Source organism: Cavia porcellus, unplaced genomic scaffold (assembly GCF_034190915.1).
Source record: "Cavia porcellus strain 051 isolate PalLab524CR breed Dunkin Hartley unplaced genomic scaffold, mCavPor4.1 scaffold_17, whole genome shotgun sequence".
Classification (NCBI taxonomy): domain Eukaryota; kingdom Metazoa; phylum Chordata; class Mammalia; order Rodentia; family Caviidae; genus Cavia; species Cavia porcellus.
Window position 1 is genome coordinate 66,728,785 of NW_026947500.1, and position 23,162 is coordinate 66,751,946.

The window sequence follows — 23,162 nt, forward strand, 5'->3', positions numbered from 1 at the left end:
ATGAACAGTGGAAATAAAAACCAGATAAATGTGTCTTAGGGTTCTCTGGAGGAATAAACCAATATAATACAAGAGTTATCAGACTGGCTTTCATGACCCCACGGCTGTCCAGAAGATGAAGAGCTGGGGAATGAGGAGCCCCTCGATCCAAGGAGCTGGAAGTCTCAAAATAAGAGACACCAAGAACGGGAGACACCAGTCACCGGACTGAGTGGATCTGTGTGTGATAAGGAGGGGACCTTAGGAAAACAGCCCCTCAGCTCCTAGAAGGCACGGTTGCAGTTTAGAGCAGAACAACGTCAGCAGGATGAAAAGTCGTGTGTCGTCAGAGTTGTCCGTTGGGCCATTGTGTCCTCCCTGCCCTGATAAGATGGCCTAAATTAGTCACCACTATCATGTGATAAACCGGCCCATTCCGGCCCTGTCCCCTGGCAAAAGCTCCTATGCAACCTGTTTCTTCTGCATCTTTGTTCTCATATCCTAGAGTTATGGATAAATAGCTTCAGAGGTCTCGGCTCACTGCTGTTTTCCTGAGACTTTGGACTCGGCCCTCTGCATCCTACTGTCTCATCTCTGAATAATCTTTTCTGTCCTGTATGCAGCCATGATCACACACCACACACTGCAGTGACCAAGACTGTGGCAGCAGCCTGACCAGAGACTCCGGGATGTCTTGCAGAGAGGCCCCAGTGTGAGTCCATGTTGAAGGCTGAAGAAGCCTCAGTTTAATGTGCATGAGCAACAAAATAAAAAATAAAAAAGCACACACACAAGAAGAATCAAGAGGGCTGAGCGTCCTGGTGCACACCTGTTACTGCAGCACTTGGGAGGCTGAGGCAGGAGGATTGCTGTGAGTTCAAGGATGGTTTGAGCTACACAGGGACTTGAAGACCAGCCTGAACCACAAGGTGAACACAGAATGTAATTTCCTAAGAAGTTAGGCCAGATTCTCATGGCATCAGCCTCTTCGCCACGGTTTAGCAAGGCCTTTCTCTACTTCTCTGCAGTGTGTGGTTAGGCCGTTGACTTGAGATCTTTCTTTTTCTGTAACGTGAGCCCTGATAGCTATGAATTGCTTTCTGTGTTTTCATTTTCAGTCTCTTTAAGTAATGAACATGTGATGACGTCTTGGGGCTCTGGCTGTGTTATGGCTTGTATCTAGCACCCCAAAAGTCTCACGTGCTCACAGGTGGGACTTTTTGGTGGGGGACTGGCTCCTGGGTGTGTGACACTGAAGACAGACGTGTGGGAACTGAACTGGGTCACACAGTTCTGGGAGCGGTTCCTGGAGGACCCACCCTGGGCGTGGGCGGCTCCCCTCAGTGGCTTTGTAGCTGGATGGGGGATAAAGGACCATGAAGAAAGCACGTTTCCGCCACTGCTTTTGCTTGCATTCGTCCTGCCTGTTTGCCGTGGACTTTTCTCCCCCGTGATGCCCCGCTGCCAGGCTGCCCTGCCTCAGAGCCAGCTAATTACGGACAGAAACCTCCACAGACTGTAAGCTGAAATAAACTTTTCCTCCTATAATCGGTGGGACTCAAGTACTTGGTCTCAGCAATGAGAAAAGTCACTAAGAAAGGCGGAGAAGGTGTTGGTTCATTTCATTCTGCTGTGGGATTTTTTTCTGTTACTAATTCCTCATTTCATTCTGCTATGAACAAAGAAGACACCTTGGGTGATTTCAATCCATTACCAATATCTAACTACCCCAAAGAAAGCTGTTAAAGCCCAAGACAACACCTTGCATCTCCTTAGAGGACAGAAATGTCTTAACTGCCTAAGAGCTGACCCCAAGCATCATGGAGCGGCAGGTTGGTTTATGTCAGTGTCAGACAGGTGTGGTTTTCACCATCAATTCTTGGTACACTGGATACACTCGTATGTCTGCTTGGTTTGCGTATCTTCACGTATTTTTACATGTTTTCCCTTAGAACAGTGTGCTTAGCTTTGATGTTTTTTCTAGTGAAATCATGTTTTTATATTTTCTTTTACTAATTTATGTTCATTTTACTTGTGAAAAATAACCTATAATGTTGTGCTTTAATCAATAAAAACACTTCTCTTAGAGTACACAGACGTAAGTTCTGTATTTCTCTAGCACCCAGCGATAATCTTTTGCAATGCAAAATAGGCCTGTTCTGCACACTGAGATGAATGCGAAGAAAGCATGAAAAAATGCACAAATGCAAAAAAAGTGAAAAAGGAAGCTGTGTTAGCACAGCAGGGAGAAAAAGTCTGTCACAAAAGAAGTCTGTCACAGCTCCTTCCTATCAACTATCTGTGCCGCACAAATGATAGAACTTGAAATAAGAAATGAAACTTTAAACATTCCGGAAGTGGTCAACGCCTGTAACAATGCGAGGGTGGTCTCAATGGGGTGGACTGGTGTCTAACAAGCTATCTCATAAGAACAGCAAAGAGGAGAAACGTTAGACATACTTGTGCACCTTCTGTACCCAACAATATGGAACTTGTGGGTTATTTATTCAAAACAAGAGGTTCAAAAAGTCACCCCAAGTTTAGATTAGGTCAAACAGATCCAAGACTTGAAAGACGGGGTTAGCACAAGGCCACCTAAGATGTGTTTCATCAGTGCCTTTACCACAGCGTTTATTGGGGAGGACATTTTATTGAAATTATGTCACCACAGTACAGAAGGAAATGCCACACAACAGGGCAGGGTGTGCTGTTCAGAGAAAGACGATAACATCAAAAGAACGTGGGAAGACCCCAGACACTGCTGCTTAGGGCAGCACACTGGGTTCTGCACGGAGTGTTTAGGTCCGCCACACTCAGACAAATTATTAATACATTGACCCAACTATTTTATAGTTCTTGCTATATTATCTTGTAAAATTAACAAAAACATGCGATTCTGGTTTAAACAGTTGGCTCGTGAGTAGTTAATATAAAACTTCCAGCTCTGTGCAGCGGAGGAGTCACAGCCCCTGAGATTTATCCAAGATGCGACTACAGCTGATGAAAATGTAGAGTGACAAGGTCAGGCAGGAAGTGGGGCAGTCGGAACATCTACGCCCTGCCTGGAAATGTTAAACACACTGATGCCTTATGATCTCAACATTCCAGGCCACCACCGAGCCAAAATGCACAGTGAGGGCAGGATGCGGCTCAGTGGCACAGGTGCCACCTGGCAAGCACGTGGCTCTGAGTCTGATGCCTGGCACCAGAAAACAAAAAGCAGCACGAGCACAGTGACGTGGGAAGAACTGAAAAGGGGGATCAGCCATAGCTGCATACACTGGTGTTCGCCACGCCCTTCTTACAGCAGCCCAGAGAAGGAAACAACCCAATTCCTGCCCCGGTGCTCCATCTGTGCCATGAAATAATATTCAGCCCTGGGTGGGGGGAGGGCTGCTCACCAGCCACTCAGGAGGATGAGGCGGGAGGAGCCTGCGCCCAGAGCCACCAGGCCACCTTGCAGGCCTGGTCTCCAAAGAATAAAGGCTGGGCTGGGGCTCAGTGACACAGTGCTTGCCCAGCATGTGCAGGGTGCTGGTTTCAATCCCCACCATGAGACGGGGAAAAAAGAAACATACAGGGTACAGCTCCCCTTCCATGGCTGTAAACCTGTGGAGACTGTAGATGGGGGTTTACCAGGGACCACAGAGGAGGAAACAGGCAGTTACTGCTTGACGGGTACAAAGACAGTGCCTGTGGGTGACGGGAAAGCTTTGGACAGAGATGATGCTGATGCTGGCACAGAGTTGTGAAAGGGATTCACACTATCAGACTTCACACTTAAACATGGTTAAAGCCCCCAACGGTAGAAAATGTTCTTTTTGCAGAAAGGAACAAAAAGTTAAATCCCTATTCTCATTTCTCTCAGCTACAAGCAAAGCAATTATGGACACAAGAGACTCTGGCGTGGAGTTGCACACCTGTCATCCCCGCACTCTGGGAGGCTGAGGCAGGAGAATCACAACTTCAATTCTGGCGGGAGTGATTTAGAGAGCCCCTGGGTCACAATTTAAAAAGTAAAAGGTCTGGGGATGTAGCTCAGTGTGAAATCTCTGGATTGAATCCCCAGTAGGAGAGAAAGAGACAGACACACAGAGAAAGACATAGAGACAGAGAGAGGAAAAAAACAAGGGACCTGGAAGCTAATAGAACAAATAATGGCATTTAAGTGTGGAACTCTAACAGGAGGACACACAAAGCCTGGCTTCCTAGACAAAACACAGGGCCGCTGGGAGCAGCCCTGGTCCTGCTCAGCTGGCCTAACCTACTCTACCCAGTGCACCAATCGGGGCCGACTCAATGGCGCCCTCCACTGGTCAGAGTCAGGCACTGCCGACCGGAAAACCAGAAGCAAAGTCCAGCCCAGAAGGGCTGGGAGGAGCTGGGCTCTGCTGAGTTCATGCTGCTCCCAGGCCCTGCTAGACAGCAGCCCGCTGCACTTGGTCCGAGCGCTGCTACTGTTTCCCGGGTGGAGAAACTGAGTGCAGGAGAGGGAGACGTTCGTGGGAACATCGTGTGCTAAGAATGACGGTCAGCGGGTCCTCTCTGCTCAGCCCCGCAGCCACGGGCCAGCGTCCTCCTGAGGGCCACCCTCACTTCCCTGTTGCGCAGGGTGTACACCACGGGGTTCAGCAGCGGAGTCACCACGGTGTAGAACACGGCCACCAGGCGGTCCCGCTCGGGATGGGCCCCAGAATCCGGTCGCAGGTAGATGACCCCGGCACAGCCGAAGTGCACCAGGACCACGGTGAGGTGGGCCGCGCAGGTGGAGAAGGCCTTGTGGCGGCTGGTGGCCGAGGGCATCCTCAGGATGGTGGCCACGATGAAGGCGTAGGACAGCAGGATGAGCAGGAAGGAGGCCAGCACCACGAGGACGCTCAGGAAGAAGATGCCCAGGGCCCGGCCTGTGCTCTGCGTGCAGCTGAGTCTGAGCACGGGGGCGATGTCACAGAAGAAGTGTTCCACGCGGGATCCGCGGCAGAAGGGGGAGGAGAAGATCATGCAGGTCTCGATCATGGCCACCGAGAACCCGGAGCAGAAAACCACGGCCCCCAGGCAGAGGCAGACGGTGGGTCTCATGACCACCGAGTACCTCAGGGGACAGCAGATGGCCACGTAACGGTCATAGCCCATGAGGGTGAGGAGGAAGCAGTGGCTGCATCCCAAGCCCAAAAAGAAGAACATCTGGGCCCGACACGCCGGCACGGAGATGGCGTGGCGCTCCGTCAGCAGGTGGGCCAGCATATTGGGGATAGTGACTAGCGTGTAGCAGGTCTCCGAGAGAGACAGCAACGCCAGAAAGCGGTACATGGGCGTGTGCAGGGTCCGGTCCGCCTGGATGACGGTGATGATGGTGGCGTTGCCACTGAGGGTGACCAGGTAGGTGAGGAAGAAGAGCGTGAAGAGGGTGATCCTCAGGTGGGGCAGGTGGGAGAATCCCACCAGCACGAACTCAGTCACCAGCCGGGACCCATTTCCCCACAGCCTCTCAGCAGCCTGCAAGCAGACACAGGGAGGGCCTGCTGGGCGTGCGTCAGCCAGAAGACTCAGCCGTCTCTTCAGCACAGGACAGAGCTCTCGGAAATGCTGAGAAATTTCCTTCCCAGCACCACCCAGACAATGTCCCTTCCACAGGTATGAAAATCCTGGGAAGCGTTGGTCCAAACCTCAGCCCCATGATAAACAGCGTGAACCAGCAGACTCGGAATATCGAGACCTCTGCACTCTAACGATTTGGCAGCATTGTTCTCGGTAGCTAAGGCAAACTAGGTCTGCATCACCAGAGGAACAAAGAAAGGAAGAAATCCTGGCACTCCCACCAGCATGGATAATCCTGAAGGACATGACACTAAATAAAATGAGCCAGCACAGCCACTGCTCCAGCTCACGCGTGTGGCATCTAAAGGAGCGAAACTCATAGCAAGCAAAATATTCACTACCAGGAGCAGGGAGGTGGGCAGTTAGGGGGACGTTAGCCAAAGGTGACCGGCTTTCAGCTGGGTACACTAAGGAGATCTATTGTCAGGCTTGGCTGTGCACACCCGAAACCCCAGCACACACACAGGGAGGCTGAGGCAGGAGGATCACAAGTTCCAGGAGAGCCCACATCTAGAGTGACCCCTGTTCCAATAAAACAAGGAAACACAAAGAGATCTATTGTCCAACTGGACACTGCAGTTCACATCAGTGCATTGCAGGCAGGAAAGTACCAACAGTCAATCTGAAGAGTTCTCAGCACAAAAGATGCTTTGTGAAGCAATGCATGTGCTAATTAGATCCATTTAGCCATTCCACTGTGCCTGCATATTTTAAAACCTCATGTTGTTGACAAGATAAATACATATGATTACAGGATATCAATTAAAGTCAGCCTGTAATTTAGAAGAAAGGATCCGTTTAGATAAACTCAGTTCAACCTGAGTTCCAGAAACACCTCCTTTGAAAGCAGGGGCGGGAACAAGACAGCCCGCCTTCTCTGCCCTCTAGTGCTTGCTCTGGCCATCTGCAAACTGCTGACCCTTCTGTGGAAGAACAAAACATTTGACTGTGTGCACAAAAAAACATTGATCAGCAGGGACAGAAAGATGGAAATTGAGGATAACTCTGTCAACGTTTGAAATACTGGTTGACATTTTCACTTGGGAAATGAACTTCAAATTTTAACACTGAAAATTAGAAAAAGTCAGGAGGAGTTTGCTAAATAAATAATACATAAATAAAATGCATGGTTGCAGGAGTCCAGAGATGGTCTGGTTGTAAAGAAAAGAACAGTTGGGACCATGGGAGACCAAAATAGGTGGGAAAGGGGGTGAGGGATGGATGCTGTCTTTCCACAAAGATAGTGACACAGGAAGCAGGAAGTAGAAACACAGGAGGCAGGAAGCAGAAACACAGGAAGTAGGAAGTGCTGACACAGGAAGCAGGAAGCACTGACACAGGAAGTTGGCCCTGTGTGACTGATGTTTGCTGCACAGAATTGGATAGCCAGTATGGTGACCTCCTGGCTGTCAGTCTTGGTGGCACCTGCTCTTCTTTGTCATTCTAATGTGAATGTAGCCATGGAAAATATGGAGATGAATGTGCATGGCTGTGTTTCAATGAAACCTTACATCAACAAGAAAAGGAGGAGGAGGCAGATTTGACCTTCGGGAGGTCATTTCCCAAACTTGATGCAGCACAAGCAGAAATAAAGGGCATTGGTTTAGGACAGAGACTCCAGGGAGTTTCCCAAAGATGCACGAACCACCAACAGACACAAAGGCTGACTTGCAATCTTCAGAAAAAAAAGTAAAATGAACCCTGAACCAAGAAATCAGAGTCTAATGAAGAAATTCAGACCTAAGAAATGGAGACTGAGCAGAGAGCCCTGAGCAAGGTCTCGGAATGGGCTTATTACCACTGATAGCAGGGAGAATGTCAGAGCCCTCGAGTAAAGAACAGCAGACCCTTGATTACAGAGAAGACTCATGGACAAAAAGAGTCACTGACGTTACACTGACACTTCTGACTCAAAACATGGGTAAACAAACAATCACACACCAAAACAAAACAATTCTAATCCTAACAACATTTCTTCTTTCTTTTATTCTTAGAACATACTAATCTTCTTTCTTTTTTCTTTTTGAGACTGGGCCTGGCTATGTAGGCCACTCTTGAAATCACTATGCATGTCGTGCTGGCCACGAACTTATGGTGATCCTCCCAGTACTGGGCTTAAAAACCTGCACCACGATACCATGCTTACAAATCATTGAGAGAGACAGAGAGACAGAGAGAGAGAGGAAAAGGACAACCTATTAACAGTTGCAGAGTTCAATGGAACATCCACATACCCGGTGACAGATGATTTAAAGTGCAAAAAGTAAGTTAACAACAGTTCAATCCATGGGCCCTAACTGCCTGCACTGAAAACATGCCCTGATGCTGACCTGAGGTCCAAGCTCACACACAGAATTCCTGGCTCACAGAGCTCCCCAGCCAGCAAGGCGGGAGGGCGGGGCTCCCTGAACGGGCATCTGGCCATGGCTGTGTCCTCCTCTCCCACCCCAGGACCTGTGCAGCGCTGCAGGCAGCTCACGGCCATGTATAGGACTGTCCTGCACATGTGTGTCCAAGCTGCAGCCTCTGCCGGTGGCCATGGCATGGCCTCCTGCAGAGAAGCTCACACCTGAGTCACTGCTACACAGACATGGGACCCACGAAGGGCGGGGAGCCCCATGTGTAAGGAATCTCGGGGTCCCCCAGAGCACTGTGTACAAATGGAGGTAAGCTAGGATCAGCCTGTGCCCCAGCTATGGGGATGCTTCACCCCTGGGGATGGGAGGGGACAGGAGAGAGTTAGGGTGGGGTTCACTGTGGTCCTCTGACACTCCAGGGGACAGTGAGCAGGGAGAAAATGCAAATGTCCAACACCAGAAGGAAACAAGTGGTTTTTAAATTTTAAGACAAAGAGATGCAAGTTAAAACAAGATAGCTGGTTCCTCAGAATTAAACACAGAGTTACCGTACAACCCAGCATTTCCACTGCTAGGTAGCGGCCCCAGAGAACTGAAAAGCTTTGGAACAAAAAGGACAGAAACCTTCACAGCAGCACCATTAGCAGACACCAAAAATACAAAAGACCCAAATGTCCAGGAGCTGATGAGCGGATAAAGTGAGGTGCCACAGGTCACGGTGCACGAGCTGTGACTGATACTAGTTACCTCTGACATTTAAATGACTGATCACATTAAACACGCGTTGCTGTTAATTCCCCTCTAGACAGTCCGCCCTGGTGTTAACTCATTCACTGCATCTTTCTTTCCAATTTCTGAAGATATTCTGTAAGTCTTTTGGGTTTTTTGTTTGTTTTTATGTTTTTGTTTTGAGACAGAGTCTCAGGCTGGCCTGGAACTCAGTATGTAGCTCAGATTGGCTTCAAACTCAAGGTGATCCTCCTGCCTCAGCCTCCCAAGTGCTGAGTTTACAGGCATGCATCACCACACCAGGCTTGTGGAAACTCTTTTTTTGTGTGTCATTGTGGCTGCCTCTAGATACTGAATCCATTTGAAATATTGCACTTCATTGATCTTTCTAACCCTAAGGAAGAACAGAACTCTCACACAAGTGTCAGGTCCCTGAATAAGGGGGGTGGGGAACCACAGTCGGGTTTTTATGCACTGCCTTCCCTGGATGGCCTGAGTTAGCTCACAAACACTCTCCAGAAAGAGGACTCCCTGAACTGCTCCGGAAAGGGGCAGGAAAGATGGGACAAGTATGCTCCGAGAGAGGGAGCACTCTTCAGGGCACTGAGCACAGGGCACCTTCACTGTAAGGACTATTTGTTCCTTGAAACTTACACCATGATTTTCTCTCCCCTCTTTGTGTCAAGAATCCGTCTCTGATTCAGTGTGGCTCCCATGGACCTGCGACCGGATGCTCAGGGACAGGAGGGGCCACAGCACCCTGCGTTGTAAGAATTCCTGCTCATGCAATCTGCAGAGCAGGGTAAATCTGCAGAGAGGAGCGGGGCAGTGGTGCCTGTGGCTGGGCAAGGGGTGGGCAGCGCCTGCACATGAGGGACGGGGTTCCCTCGGGTAGGAAAAATATCTGGAAACTACAGAGCCAGGCGATATCTGCACCTTGTGTGGGGTCCTCAGCAACATGCATCGCCCACCTTTGGGAGTTAACGTGATGCCCACGTAGGCTGCACTTCAGTTTTTTAAAGTCAGCGTTTTTCAACTGTTCGGTTGGCACTGATCAAGGCTGGAGGCTGAGAGCTGGCCCCTGCTGAAGGGGCCGAGGTCACCCACCCGCCACCCTCGCCTCCTGGTAGAGGCTTCCATTTCCCTGTTCCTCGCACATCCATTGCCCGGCCACTTCGAAAGAGGTCACCTCAGGCAGCGATGGTGGTCATCGCCACAGTCTAGGAGGCTGAGGCGGGCAGATCACACATTCCTGCCCTCTCTGGGTAATTTAGCACTTTTGCAACATCCTGCCTCAAAATAGAAAATGCAAATAATTTTTTAAAAGCTGGGGATGGAAGAACAAAGCCACACAGCCCCTGTGCACCAGCAGTGGCCCTGCCACCAGGGAGAAGCAGGAAAGGGGGCCACATACCCCCAGACAGCCGTGCATGGGCCGAGAGGGAAGAGCCAAGCCCCACCGCTCCCCACCCAGCAAGCAACCAGCTGATGGGGGACAGCGGCTGAGATCATAACAACTGCAGTAAGAAACCGCCTGGGGCTGGCACTGTCTGGCTCTCTTTGCAGCCCACAGCAGGTGGTCTCAGCCACCATTTAGAGGCTAACAAGGTGCAACATAGTAACTACTGTGGGATTCTATGTGTCCCCGCCTTTTTGTTCTCTTTCCTTTTATTGTTCTGCTTTATTCCCTTTAAACTAACAACCAGCTGGAGCTGAAGCTCAGTGTGAAGATCCTGAACACCAAGAAGCAGCATGCTAAGGGTCGGATGTAAAAACCAGCCTTTTGCAGGCGGCACCATGAAAGTCCCGTCTGTGAGAATCAGTGATCGCGTGAGAGGAATTGTCTGCGTGCTGTGAGCAGCAGGCATTTAAGGCACCAACTCCACGACTGCGCATGCAAGGGTCCTGCACGCTTTCCTGCAGGTCCCAGCACCTCTGAATTAAGTGTGCATTTTGCTCAACAGAAAAGGTAAATTTTCCTCCAAGGATTTTTTCCTCTTAGGAAACTTTAATTGATCCTCAAGGGGTTCAATCAATCCTGTTTTAACAAGTGAATCCCAGAGTAGAGACAACTTTGTTTCAGTGCAAAATACACTTGTAAAAAAACATGCTCTTGCAGTTAAAGTTTTCAGTCTCTGACCTGACCACTCTCGGTGTGGACACTAAACAAAGATGGACAGAAAGCAGAGGGGCAGGCGATAGTTAGACCAGAGAAAGCGACGCATCTGGAGGAAGCCTGAGGGGCCCAGTCCTTAGGTGCCATCTACAAGAGGGCTCCGTAACTACAGTCCGGGGCTTCCACAGCAGGACGTGACCACATTGGGCACCTAACCAGGAGAGCAGAAAGGAAACACCCTCACTGGCCCCGCAGCAGACGGGTGAACTCAGCCACAGTATTCAGGCTGCACTTGTACCCCTCCAGCGACGGGGAGCTCAATACCTGCAGGGCCAGTGCCCATTACATAGAGCGGAAACCCTGGGCCCAGGACACACAGTCAGTGACCATCAGGACAGTGAGGTCCAGCTTTGAGGTCAGGAGCCTGGATCTCTGTATCATTCCTACCTGGACGAGAAGAGGTGGGAGCTCAAGGCAGGGGCCTACACTATCTGCATCTCAGCTGAGGACCCTGAGATTGAGCCAGGAACTCAAAGGTGCTGTGAGGTCAGGGAGTGGCCATGGCCGCAGTGCTGACCCACAGAGACAAGCAGAAAAAATCAGGGAAGCCTGAAGGTGCTGGAATTCGACCAGGCAGTCACTGAGAGTCTCTGATTTGTGAGTCTGGCTCTGCCCATGTGGGTGTCAAATCCTGACCCTTCCAGCTGGGCACAGAGCTGAATCCCCGGGAAGTCAGGGGACCAGAGCAGCCACCCTCACCTGCCCCTGGACACAGGGCTGTCGCGCCCACTGCAGACACCCAGGAAAGCCCAGGGCTGCTGTGCAGTGGGCAACGGGTGCTGGGCTCAGGGACCCACCCAGCAGATGAGTGGGGGAGGGCCCAAGGGACCTCCGGAGAGGAGCCGGCACCCAAGGGTGGAGGTGGGAGATCCAGAGAGGAGGCTGCGGGTCCTGCCTGTCCCCCTGCTTATCATTGGGAAGCCCCCACAAGTAACAATCCCTGCCCTGGCCCCTGTGAGCCTTCCCTGGGGAGAGAGAGACAGAGGCAGAGAGAGACAGAGAGAGAGAGAAAGTGGCCATTCACATCCCCTCCCCGCACTGCTCAGAGCCGGGCACAGACCCCAGAATACTCCTGCACCAGGCACCCTCACCCACACTCCAGGTCTGGGCTGTGCAGGGGTGGAGGTGGAGGGGCCGTTTCAGGGTCCCCAAGAGACTCCACCTGCCCTTCGGGATCCCCCAGCCTCCCCAGCCCGAGGCAGGACAAAAGAATTATAAGATAGAGAGGGGGCAGGAAAATCATAAATAAAACCTGTACCTTTAAGAAGAATGCAGCTTCTGGGACCCCACAGAGGGCACCAAGGTGCCCTGCATCGACCTCCCCCGAGCTCCTCTCTTGCCAGATCCTGTACAACCTAAATTCCTCAGGAATCCTGAGAGTCACTAGATCCACCTAACCCAGAAAGTGAGGAGCAGGGGCCTGGTCCTGGGATAAGGAGTCAGGTGGTGCCAGGCGTAATCCCAGCACTCAGGAGGCTGAGGCAGGAGGATCTTTGCAACTTGGAGACTAACCTGGGCTACAAAGTGAGCTAGAGGCCAGCTATCTGAAAAAAGACAAAAGAATAAATTATAAATAAATAAATACATAGGTGGAGAGAATCCAAAGGAGGATTCCTTACCAATAACTTTTTCAAAAATAATCAAGCAAGCAAACAGAACCATACCGTGAGGTGGGCTGCAGGTTTGCAGGGCTGAGCCTCTGTGTCCTGGGGTCCCACGGAGGTGCCCATGTTCCCAGTCCAGGAATCCAGCGTCTGCCTTCCCTCTGCAGCCCGCCTGCTCCTCCCAAAGCCACCCTCGGCTTCTGCCTAAGAAACCCTCTGTGCTCCCGATATGCCCGGAATTCTCCTCCCGGGGAGAATCTGTGGCCCTGCACCGCGTACCGCTGTCCCAGGCCCAGCAGGGCCCAGGCTCCTGTCCCACTCACCATGCCCAGGAGGACCCTGCTCTTCCTGTACCCACGGTGCCATGGCTCTGGGCCTGGAAGGGAGGTGCTGAGCGCCAGGCTCCCCGCACCCCGGGGACCCCAGCCGCTAACGAGCCCCCAGGGCTGGGGCAGGGAAAACAGGGACTTCCTCCCTGGGGGAAACTGAGTCCCACGCTCTGAGGCTCCCAGTGGGGGGAACTCCCCCGGCTCCCTGGCTCCACCCTGTGCCACCCAGTGCTGCCCACAGCCCCGCTCAGGAAGAGCGGCCCGGACCTTTCTTTGTGGTGCTGTCAGACCCTGCTATCCAGGCTTGGGTCTCATCCCCAGGGTCCTGAGATGTCAGGGTCACCCCATCTCCGCTGTCCCCCGCAAGTCCACTGGTCCTCAGAGCCCAGAGACTGCAGGCTGCTGGCCACTGTGTGCAGTGTCATGCAGGAGCACAGGGAGGTAAGGCCAGCCTGACCTGCAAGGGGAGACCAAAGGAACAGCAGCTCCAAGCCATGTCCTCTGTTTTCTGTTGGGTTTTGCTGTTTTTGCCTATTTCTTCCCTTAGGAATGGAAATGGCCATTCTGCGCCTGTGCCACCTCCGAATTTTGGAAGCGAGTAATTCGTTAATTTTATAGGCTCGCTGTGGGAAGTGATTTACCTCCATGAGTCTCCATGAGATGTTTTTTAAAAAAATTTTATGTAAAGAAAGACTAAACAAAACAGAAAATAAGTAGAAATGATACATATATTCAGAGAAAAAAATAAACAGAAATCACTAGTTGATATTTACATATTGTCGTTTTACAAATAGTTGTTCAAGGTACAAAAACAGAACAAGTGGGAATTCAAACAGTGAGACCGCAAACAGTTCTGTTCAACCGTCCAAAAACACTTAGTAACATGGTTGTCAAGCCTATACACTTAAACATACATGCAGTTATCCATATCTTCAATTATGTTTAAATTAAACAAACTAAAGCAGGTTAAAATCCTTCTGAACAAAGAATAATAGTATTGCTGGATTTCACATCACGACACTCCGTGATTAGCACTGGGGACTGTAGTGTCTTTTTTAAAAATTTAATTTAAAGAAAGACTAAACAAAACAGAAAACAGGAAGAAATAATACATAATTTCAAAGAAAATATAAACAGTAAGAAATCACTAGTTGATGATTACAGACTGTCTTCTTACAAATAGTTATTCAAGATACTAAAGTGGAGCATGTAAAGTGGGGATTCAAACAGTGAGACCAACCACTTCTGTTTAACTATCCAACAAAAACTTAGAAAAATGTTTATCAACCCTATACACTTAAACATACATGCAGTTATCCATATCTTCAATTATGTTGAGATTGAATAAACCCAAGCAGGCTCCGTATCACTCTTAACAAAGAACAGTACTATTGCTGGGTTTCACACTGTGACACTTCAGGATCAGCACTGGTTTTTTTAGTGTCTCTTTTTCTTCAAAGTATCTGTTCATTTCATCATGTGTCATAAGATCAGTTCTAATATACTGTTTATAGATTCTACACATGCATGAGTCTTAACAAGTATTTCTATCCTTTCTATATTTAGAGGGAGAAACAAAACAAAGCAAAGCAAAACAAAACATATTCCTATAAACACATGAAATGAAATAAACATATAAGACCGTTGTACAAAGAGTTTTACCATGTTTCCTTGTGTTGTCTGTTGTTATCTCCAATAGAATTGGCTATATCATCAGGCATAGTATAATTGAATATATCAGTGCATAACAGTGTTAATAAAAACACAACTTTGTATATAGTATAGAACTTCAAAAACTGACAGTTATCAGACCAGAATGTGTATTGTAGAGTCTTGTCATCTTCAGTGTAGTTGCCTATACTCTCACCTTGATACTATCAATCATATCAGTTTTGAATAAAATCTTCTCTGCCTCATTTCTGTTATGCTCTTTTTTGCCATCAGTTGTCCGCTTGTCTTCTTCATTCTGTTTTCTGCTCCATTCATTGAGGCTTCTCTGCCTCTGTTCCTGGAATCCTAGTACTTTTCTCTCTCTCTAGAATGCCCTGCAGTATTCTCTGTAGAGTTGTATTGGTGGTTGCAAATTTCCCAAGTTCTTCTTTGTCTTGGAAGCCTCTTGTTTCTCCATTAATTTCTAGAGACAGTTTAGCAGGATATATCAATCTGTGATGGAGGTTATTTTCTTTCAGGGCTTGGAATATTTTGCTCCAGCCTCTTCTTGACTTGATGGTTTGTGTCGAGAAGTCTGCCATCATTCTGATGGGCCTTCTTCTATAGGTTATCTGTTTCTTGTCTCTAACAGCTTTTAATATTCTTTTCTTATACTGAATTTCTGGGATCTTGATTATTATTTGCCTGAGTATAGCTCTGTTTTGGTTGTAGGTGGCTGGAGTTCTGTATGCCTCATATATCAGAATATCATTTCCTTTTCCTAGGTTTGGGAAGTTTTCCTTAATTGTTTCTGTGAATAACCTTTGTAGTTCCTTTGTTTGTAACCCAGCTTCTTCATTCACATTTTTTATTTTCAAGTTATAGATCCTCTTGTCATCTTCTAGCCTTTGTATTGTTACTGCTTGTTTCCTTGTTATTTTTAAAAAGTTTTCCCTTTCATACTCCCACATTGCAAAACTGTCCTCCAGTTTAGATAATCTATCCTTAGTTTCTTGCAAGCAGATTTCCCATCTTTCCATAGCATTTTTAATTTCCTGGTGATCTCTTTGAATCTGCTTCATGTATTCTATATTTTTTTATATTCTTCACCAAATGGTTCTCTCCTTTGTTTGAGTTCCTCCCTTCTTCTGTCTGTGTCTGCTTGAGGGGTGCTTAGTATCTCTTTTATTAATCTTCTTATATCTTGCTTAATTTGGCTAAATATCTCACTTTTTAACTCGTCTATGAGGTCCCAAATATATCTGTTTATGTCCACTGGTGCCATGTTTGATATTGCATGTTTGCTGTTCTCATTCTCCTTTGTATTTACCTGTTCCGGGTCAATGTTCTCAGGGCTGGGGCCTGGGGACTTTTTGTTGTTGCTTCCTCTTCCCATCTTTTTGGCTTCTTCCAGGAGGCCCCAGTTTCTTTCCTTGTTGGTTACAATTCTTATGAAACGCGCTGGCTAGATGACCCTTCCCACTGCCATGTGCTAGTGAGTTGCAGACAGGGACAGTATATGCTGGCCCCTCCCCTCCGGGTCAGTCAAGCTGCTGTGACCTGCACTGTGTTACTTTGCACCACCTTCCCTCCGGGTCAGTCAAACTTCTGAGCCTTCACCGGGTTAGTGTGGTTTCTGTGCACCACCACTGTAGAGACTTGACCTCAGATAACCTATTGGTTCTCAGCCAGGTCACGTGACCCAGGCCTAGCTCACTCCACCAATCCCGTTTGGGAAGGGAACAACTGACTGAAGTCGCTGCTGCTCCTTGTACTTGCCAGTCCTGCCGGGTCCCAGAATGTCCTCTGCCAAAGCCCCCTTTCTGTGGAATGGCTCCACTCGCCACCACAGGTCGATGTAGGCACCCTGACAACTCAGCTCTCCTTTCCACTCACTGACCCCCGAATTCAATGTAACTGCACCTCTAATGAGTCGAAGCTGCAGGACCTCACAAGTCTCAGTGGGATCTCTGATGGTCAGCAAGTCGCCTTAATTTCTTCTTGGGACAAGAGAATTCATCTCCCTCTGTTTGGGGCTCTGTACTCTGCATTATGTAGAATTCTAAGTTGACTATCTCAGGGAGCCTCTGTAGCCAGTTATCTACCTGCCACCTTTGATGCTTTTTAGAGAAGAAAAGCTGGACAAGGTGAATATTTGCAGATCACATATCTGAAACAATGTCTCTGTGGCTGAGCAAGGAGGTCCAGGTCTGCAATCTCTGCCCTGTGAGGCGTTGAGAGAGGAGGGCGGGAATGGACCCCACCTCAGTCATTTAGCTGCTCAGAGAGACCCTGTCTCAAAATTAAAATTTTAAAACAAGGCTAGGGATATAACTCAGTGCAAAGGTACTGGGCTGAATCCCTAGACACAAGAAGGGACTTTTTTTTTTTTTTGTCTTTTTTGAGATGGGGTTTTGCTATGCAGTTCAGGCTGACCTTGAGCTCACTGTAGCCCAGGCTGGTCTTGAACTCTCAACGATCCTCCCAACTCAGCCTCCCAAGTGCTGGGATTACAGGCATGAGCCACCACACCTGGCTCAAGAAGGGACTTTTTAATCTAGAATATATACCAAATTCTCACAGTTGACAGTCAGGGAACAAAGCAACTCAACTTTTTCAGTCCTGGAGGATTGAACCCCAGGACCTTTGAGCATATTGTGGGGGGGGGGTACTAGGTATTGAACATAGGGCCTTGATGCTGAGTTACATTTCCAACTGATATTTTGATATTCTGAGATAAGATCTCCCAAAGCCACTGAGTTGCCCAGGTTTCTCTCAGATTTGTGACCCTCCTGCCTCAGCCTCCTAGAGTGCAGGGATTACAAGGTATGTACAACCATGTCCATCTGCAACTCCGTTTCCTAAATGGACAAAAGTTCCCTTGAAGACACCTCAAAGAGGGGACACAAACGATTGATAAGCTCCACAGAAGGCAGAATTTAACAGCAACCAATTACAATAGTGGGTGGTAGAAATTTCTCAGCAAAATAACAAGACCCTGTCTTAAATTTAAAAGCAAAACTTTCAAGGAGCTGGGGATGTGGGTTCAAACTCTGATACCTCAAGAAAAAAGTGCACCAAGAACGTACTTCTGCACTAATGCTTGATGCACTATGTCAATTGAAAAGTTTACAACTTAACTAAAGAGACTCAGCAGGGCCCAGGTAGCCTCCCCCAAACACCCTCAGCCTGAGAGGAGAAGGACACAGAGCCAGGTGAGCCTGCACCCGCCCTGGGACAGGGAGCCTGCTTACAGTGTAAGGAGGAGGGGAGGCTGGCTCTCCCCACTTTGCTCCTGCTGCTCTGCTGTCTTCCTCCACCAGGAACGGTGGCCCCTGTGCCATGCACCCTGCCTTGGAGCCAGCTGGTTACAGACTGAATCCTCCACACACTGTAAGCAAAATAAACCTCTCCTTCCTTCATTTTGGGCATTGGGTATTCCATCCCAGTAACAACATAAAAGTAACTGACACACTGCACATTTATGAAAAGGTCAAAGATTAAAAACAAGTAAAACCTAGCCTCAGACTACGAAGAATTCATCTGCTCCCAACAACTTGTCCGGACACAGCAGCTGCCCAACAAATAGGGAGAGGGCAGATGAGTGAATTTGAACCTTGCCTGCAATGCCAGCACTTGGGAAGCTGAGGCAAGAGGACCACTTGGAGTTCAAGGCCAGCCTGGGCTACACAGGGAGCCTCTGTCTTAACACAAAACAAAAGAAGAAAAGGAAAAAAAATAAAGGACTTCTCGTAACATGTTTGAGGTCCTGAGCTTGACCCCAGCACAGCAAAATAAAGAGATGACAGGTAAGAAATTTAAAACCGCGCTGTCTCCAGGACTCAGCCACAGGAGAAGCCAGTGCACACCGCCCAGCTGTTCCCACTGAAATCCCACTTCTGTACATCTGAAAGCCTCCAGTGCTACACAGCAGGGGAAAACGCATTCAGCAGCCTGGCAGTGTGGTCCGGGGGACACAGCTGGCCATCTTGCAAAAGGCCCTAACATCTCTCCCAGCCAGAGAATCGAAGGAGAGGGAGAGGGGCCAGCAGGCCCCACAGGACTTTGCCCTAGTGATTAGGGGTGCGGAGGTCCCACCTGGGTGATTCTGCCTAACTGAGGGGAACTGGCAGGGCTTGGGATCTTGTTTAGTGGCTGTGGCTGAGTAGCTGGTTCTGCTGGTATCTGGCAGGCACATGCCTGAGATATAAGGCACAGGCCAGTTAGTTCCCCACAGAGGACAACAGTCTGGTCCCAAAAACCAGTAGCACTGAAGGGGAGAAACCCTGAGGTGGAGGTCAAGAGAGAAAAAAGATGAGATGGGGGAGGGAAGCAGAGGAGAGAGGAGAGGAGAGAGGAGAGGAGAGGAGAGGAGAGGAGAGGGGAAGGGAGGGGAGGGAGGGAGGGGAGGGGAGGAGAAAAGGGAGGGGAGGGGAGGGAGGGGAGAGGAGAAGGGAGGGGAGGGGAGGGGAAGAGGGGAGAGGAGAAGGGAGGGGAGAGGAGGGGAGATGGGAGGGGAGGGGAGGAGGGGAGGGGAGAGGAGAAGGGATTGGAGAGGAGGGGAGAGGGGAGGTGAGAGGAGAGGGGAGGGGAGAGGGGAGGAGAGGAGAGGAGAGGAGAAGGAAGGGGAGAGGAGGGGAGGAAAAGGGAGGGGAGGGGAGGAGCGAGAGGAGGGAGGGGAGGGGAGGGGAGGGGGAGGGAAAGGAGGGGGCGAGGAGGGCAGAGGAGGAGAGGAGAGGGGAGGAGACAGGAGGGGAGGGGAGAGGAGGGGAGGAGGGGGAGGGGAGAGGAGAGGGAGGGGAGAGGAGAAAGGAGAGGAGAGGGGAGGGGAGAGGGGAGGGGAGAGGAGAGGAGAAGGTAGGGGAGGAGGGGAGGGGAGAAGAGAAGGGATTGGAGAGGAGGGGAGAGGGGAAGGGAGGGGAGGGGAGGGGGGAGGGGAGGGGAGGAGAGAAGGGAGGGGAGGGGGGAGGGGAGGGGAGGAGGGGAGGGGAGCAGGGGAGGGGAGAGGAGAAGGGATTGGAGAGGAGGGGAGAGGGGAGGTGAGAGGAGAGGGGAGGGGAGAGGGGAGGAGAGGAGAGGAGAAGGAAGGGGAGAGGAGGGGAGGAAAAGGGAGGGGAGGGGAGGAGCGAGAGGAGGGGAGGGGAGGAGCGAGAGGAGAAGGAAGGGGAGAGGAGGGAGGGGGATGGGAGGGGGAGGGAGAGGAGGGGGAGAGGAGGGCAGAGGAGGAGAGGAGAGGGGAGGAGACAGGAGGGGAGGGGAGGGCAGGGGAAGGGAGGTGACCGGCGCAGCCCCAACGAAACAGGAGACGCTTCAGGTGGTAACAGGAACTGCCGCTTTATTGACGCGGGCTCTGGCTTATATATTCGGCCGTGACCAATCACAGGCTGCCACCAGGGCTGCCACGAGGAAGCAGGGCTCAAATGGGACGCAGGCTCTGGCTACTATACCCAGCTGTGGCCAATCAGGGGTTGCCACAGAGTCAGCACGGGGCGAATACGGAGTGAGCATGAGGTGCACACGGGTTGGCTAGTTTGGAGAGGGACGTAGCGCATTGCAGAAGCTGACGTGGTCTTATCGTTCCGGGCGGGGTGTGTTGAGCGCCTGCGCCCAACAGGGAGGAGAGAAGAGGGGAGGGGAGGATGGGGGAGAGAAGGGGAGAGAAGAGGAGGGGGAGGAGAGGAGAACAGGAAAAGGGACGAAAAAGAAGGGGAGCGAAAGAGAGGTGTTCTGGCTCCTGTCTGGTGTCCCCCAAAGCCTGTGCCGGTAGCTGGGGCTTCCTCAGAGTGCGTGACTGATTCATGGTGCAATGCTAAGACACAGGCAGTGACCACCAAACAGCCCACAGGTTGCTGTGGCCCCTGCCCTGATCCTGGCTCTCCACACAGGATAAAAAGGGGCAGAAAGGCCTGGCTGAGCCCCTCGCTTGCTCCGCTGCCTTCTGCGTGCCATGGATGGTTTCTTCTGTGCAACGCCCCTATGCCACGCCACCCGGCCTCCCAGTCAGCCGATTATGGACTGAAACCACCACAAACTGTGAACAAAATAAACCTTTTGTCTCTTTACTTTGGGGGTCAGATTGATTTTTTGTTGGATTTTTGGGGTTTTTCCTCAGCAGTGAGAAAGTGAGGTAGACTGCCGGGAATGGTGGTGCTCGCCTATCATCCCAGCATTTGGGAGGCTGAGGGAGGAGGATCATGGCAAGTTTGAGACCAGCGCGGGCTACAAAGTGAGCGCATGGCCAACCTGAACTGCATAGTGAGGCCCTGACTCAAAAAGAGAAAACCTAAAAAAGTGACTTAGACTAAAGCGGTGGGCAAGAGTGGGGAGGGAAGAAACAGGGAAAAAAGGTGAATTTTGGAGAGTGGGTAGTTTTTTAGCTCTTTTTTGTTTTGCAATGCTAACGACGATCCCCTGGCCTGGCCCGTGCCAGGCAAGCACCACACCCACGGAGCTACTCCTCCAACCCAGCTACAACTACTTCTTAGTCAGCCCACACCCTTAAAAGCCCAACAACTGAGAATTACCCACAAGTCTTCGTAAAAAAAAAAAAAAATGGTTCTCCAATAAGAGAATCTGATTGGCTCGTCTTCAGTCAGGTGACCACGCCAATCCAATCCGTGGAGTCTTTTTCCAAAGGCGGAAATGGAGGGAGCCCAGCCACGCCCCCTCCCCATCTTTCCCAGAAGCAGACAGATGGCGGCAAGTGTTAACTATCCCTTTATTAGGTGGTGAGGAATTGGGGCTGTACAGCTCAGGGCTGGGATTCAGCTACACAGGGGTGGTGACCGGAAGCCCTATTACAAAAATAGCCTACAGATACCTCTAATCTGCTAGGAGGTTGGGCCACGGGGCAGAAGGTGCCATCCGTGCAGGAGTCACCCTGCCACAGTTCCCAGCTCACGGGTGGGGGGGGGCACAGAATGCACACACCTCCCCTGATCCATCCCCTCCTGCTGCCCCCCATTCCCAAAGGGAGGGGACCCAGGGTCTGGGGTAAGGACCCTCCTGCTGCAGACCCACAGGACTGGAATGCTGTGAAGTGGGGGGTGGGAGGGAGGCGCCCAGGTCTCCCCTAACCCTGGGCCCAGGGGTGCGCCCAAGGGTGTCTACTTGGTACACACCAGGGCCGTGTACTCGGTACACGGGATCCCGCTCATGCCTGCGTACTCGGTACACAGGATCCAGCTCGGCCGAACGGGCCCAGGACTCAGCCCCACGGGGCCCCTGAGGGGCGTCCAGGGGAAGGAGCTTCTCCCTATAGATATATTTTGTAAAAAATAATAATAATAAGTTTGTTTAAATGAATTTGTTTCTATACAAAATGTAAAAAAAGAAAAACAAAAAAATAATTGCCCACTCATACAGAGTGAGAAAATGAGGGGAGAGGGTCGAGAGCTAGGGGGAAAGAAGGCTCCCCAGACTCCTCGGAAGACAGGATGGACGTCAGCCCCGTCTGTTATAAATAAAGGGAGACTGAGGCTGGGGCAGAGACCCAGCTGGGCCTGGAAGGCAGGGAGCAGGACGAAGGTCCAGGGACGGGGGAGCGATTTAGGCCAACACCTGCCTCTTCGGGGTGCCTTCGGGCTGGGCCCCCAGCTGGCTCTGGGCCTGGGCCAGGGAGCCTTGGACGGACAGTGGGTGAGGCTGGGACGGCAGGGCTGCAGCAGCCGTGGCCGTGGCCCCGGGAGCCGTGGCCGGGCTGGGAGTGGAATCGGACCAGTCTGAGAGGGAAGGGGGGGACGGGCTGGCCCAGTGCTCGGGGGACTCCGGGGACGGGGTCAGGTATGGGTGCTCGCTGGGGACCCGCAGGAAGCGAGCCTTGGGGGGGCTGCCACGGGTCCCCGCCACTGGGTACTCCTCCCCGTGTCCCGGAGCTGCCAGGTAAGGCGGGGGCCGCTCCTGGGGGGACACAGGGGTCCCGGGGTTGAGCAGCTGGGGGCCTGCAGCCAGGGGCAGCAGGAAGGAGGGCCCAGGGGGCGCCGGTGGGGGCAGCCGGGCCCAGTCAAGGGGCACAGCCACTGGGTTCAGCAGCCCCAGGCTGAGCACGCAGCCCCCGGGGGGTTGGCGGCCCAGGGCACCAGACCGGCCAGGGCCACCCAGCTGGGCCAAGGACACGGCAGTGGCAGCAGCAGCTGCGTAGGAACCCTCGATGGGGAAAGAGCCAGGGGAAGCAGGGGGTCCGCCAAAGGCCCTTGGGGAGTCCAGTGAGTCCACGGGCGACAGTGTGACCGAGCTCTCGGCCAGCGGCCCCGGGCAGGCCAGCGTCAGCTTCTTGCCCCGGCCCCGCGGCCCCTGCGGCCCGGGCCCCGCCTTCCCAGGGGGCCTCCTGCTCTTCTTGGGCCCCGACGAGGCTGTCTTGAGGCCCGGGAGGAAGGCCCCGGGCGGGCAGAGCAGGGGGCCCAGGCCATGGGGGCCGGGGGGGCTGCGGGGTCCGCTGGGCTGGTCCAGCAAGCGCACGATGTCCTGGTGCAGCCGCTCCTGGGCCACGTCGCGCGGCAGCCTGTCCAGGTGGTCCGTGATCTCCCGGTTGGCGTAGTGGTCCAGCAGCAGCTTGGCAGCCTCGTAGCTGCCCTCACGGGCAGCCAGAAAGAGCGGTGTCTCCTCCTGGGGCGGGAAGGACAAGGGACAGGGCCCATCTGTGTCAGTCAAGGGCCCTCAGCTGCGTTCAGCCAAGTCTCCAGCCCCCGGGAGAGGCCAGGAGCTAAGACACTGCAAGCCCAGAGCTTGGCAGACCTGGCTT

The 23,162-nt window shown here is 51.5% G+C and overlaps 2 protein-coding genes across 2 annotated transcripts in view; both read right to left on the minus strand.

Annotated features, from left to right (window-relative positions):
- Positions 1 to 4,497: 4,497 nt before the first annotated feature.
- Positions 4,498 to 12,569, minus strand: LOC100731785 (olfactory receptor 10T2-like). The gene is made up of 2 exons (XM_003461778.1): positions 12,504 to 12,569; positions 4,498 to 5,475 (listed from the first exon to the last, which is right to left on the minus strand). Exons 1-2 carry the CDS (start codon positions 12,567 to 12,569, stop codon positions 4,498 to 4,500), a joined length of 1,044 nt encoding a protein of 347 aa, XP_003461826.1.
- Positions 12,570 to 21,123: 8,554 nt separating this feature from the next.
- Notch3 (notch receptor 3) overlaps positions 21,124 to 23,162 on the minus strand; it is a 31,219-nt gene continuing 29,180 nt past the window's right edge. The window contains exon 33 of the mRNA XM_063228547.1: positions 21,124 to 23,026. Coding sequence (XP_063084617.1) covers positions 21,971 to 23,026 — 1,056 coding nt within the window. The 3' untranslated portion in view covers positions 21,124 to 21,970. The remainder of the gene's footprint in view (positions 23,027 to 23,162) is intronic.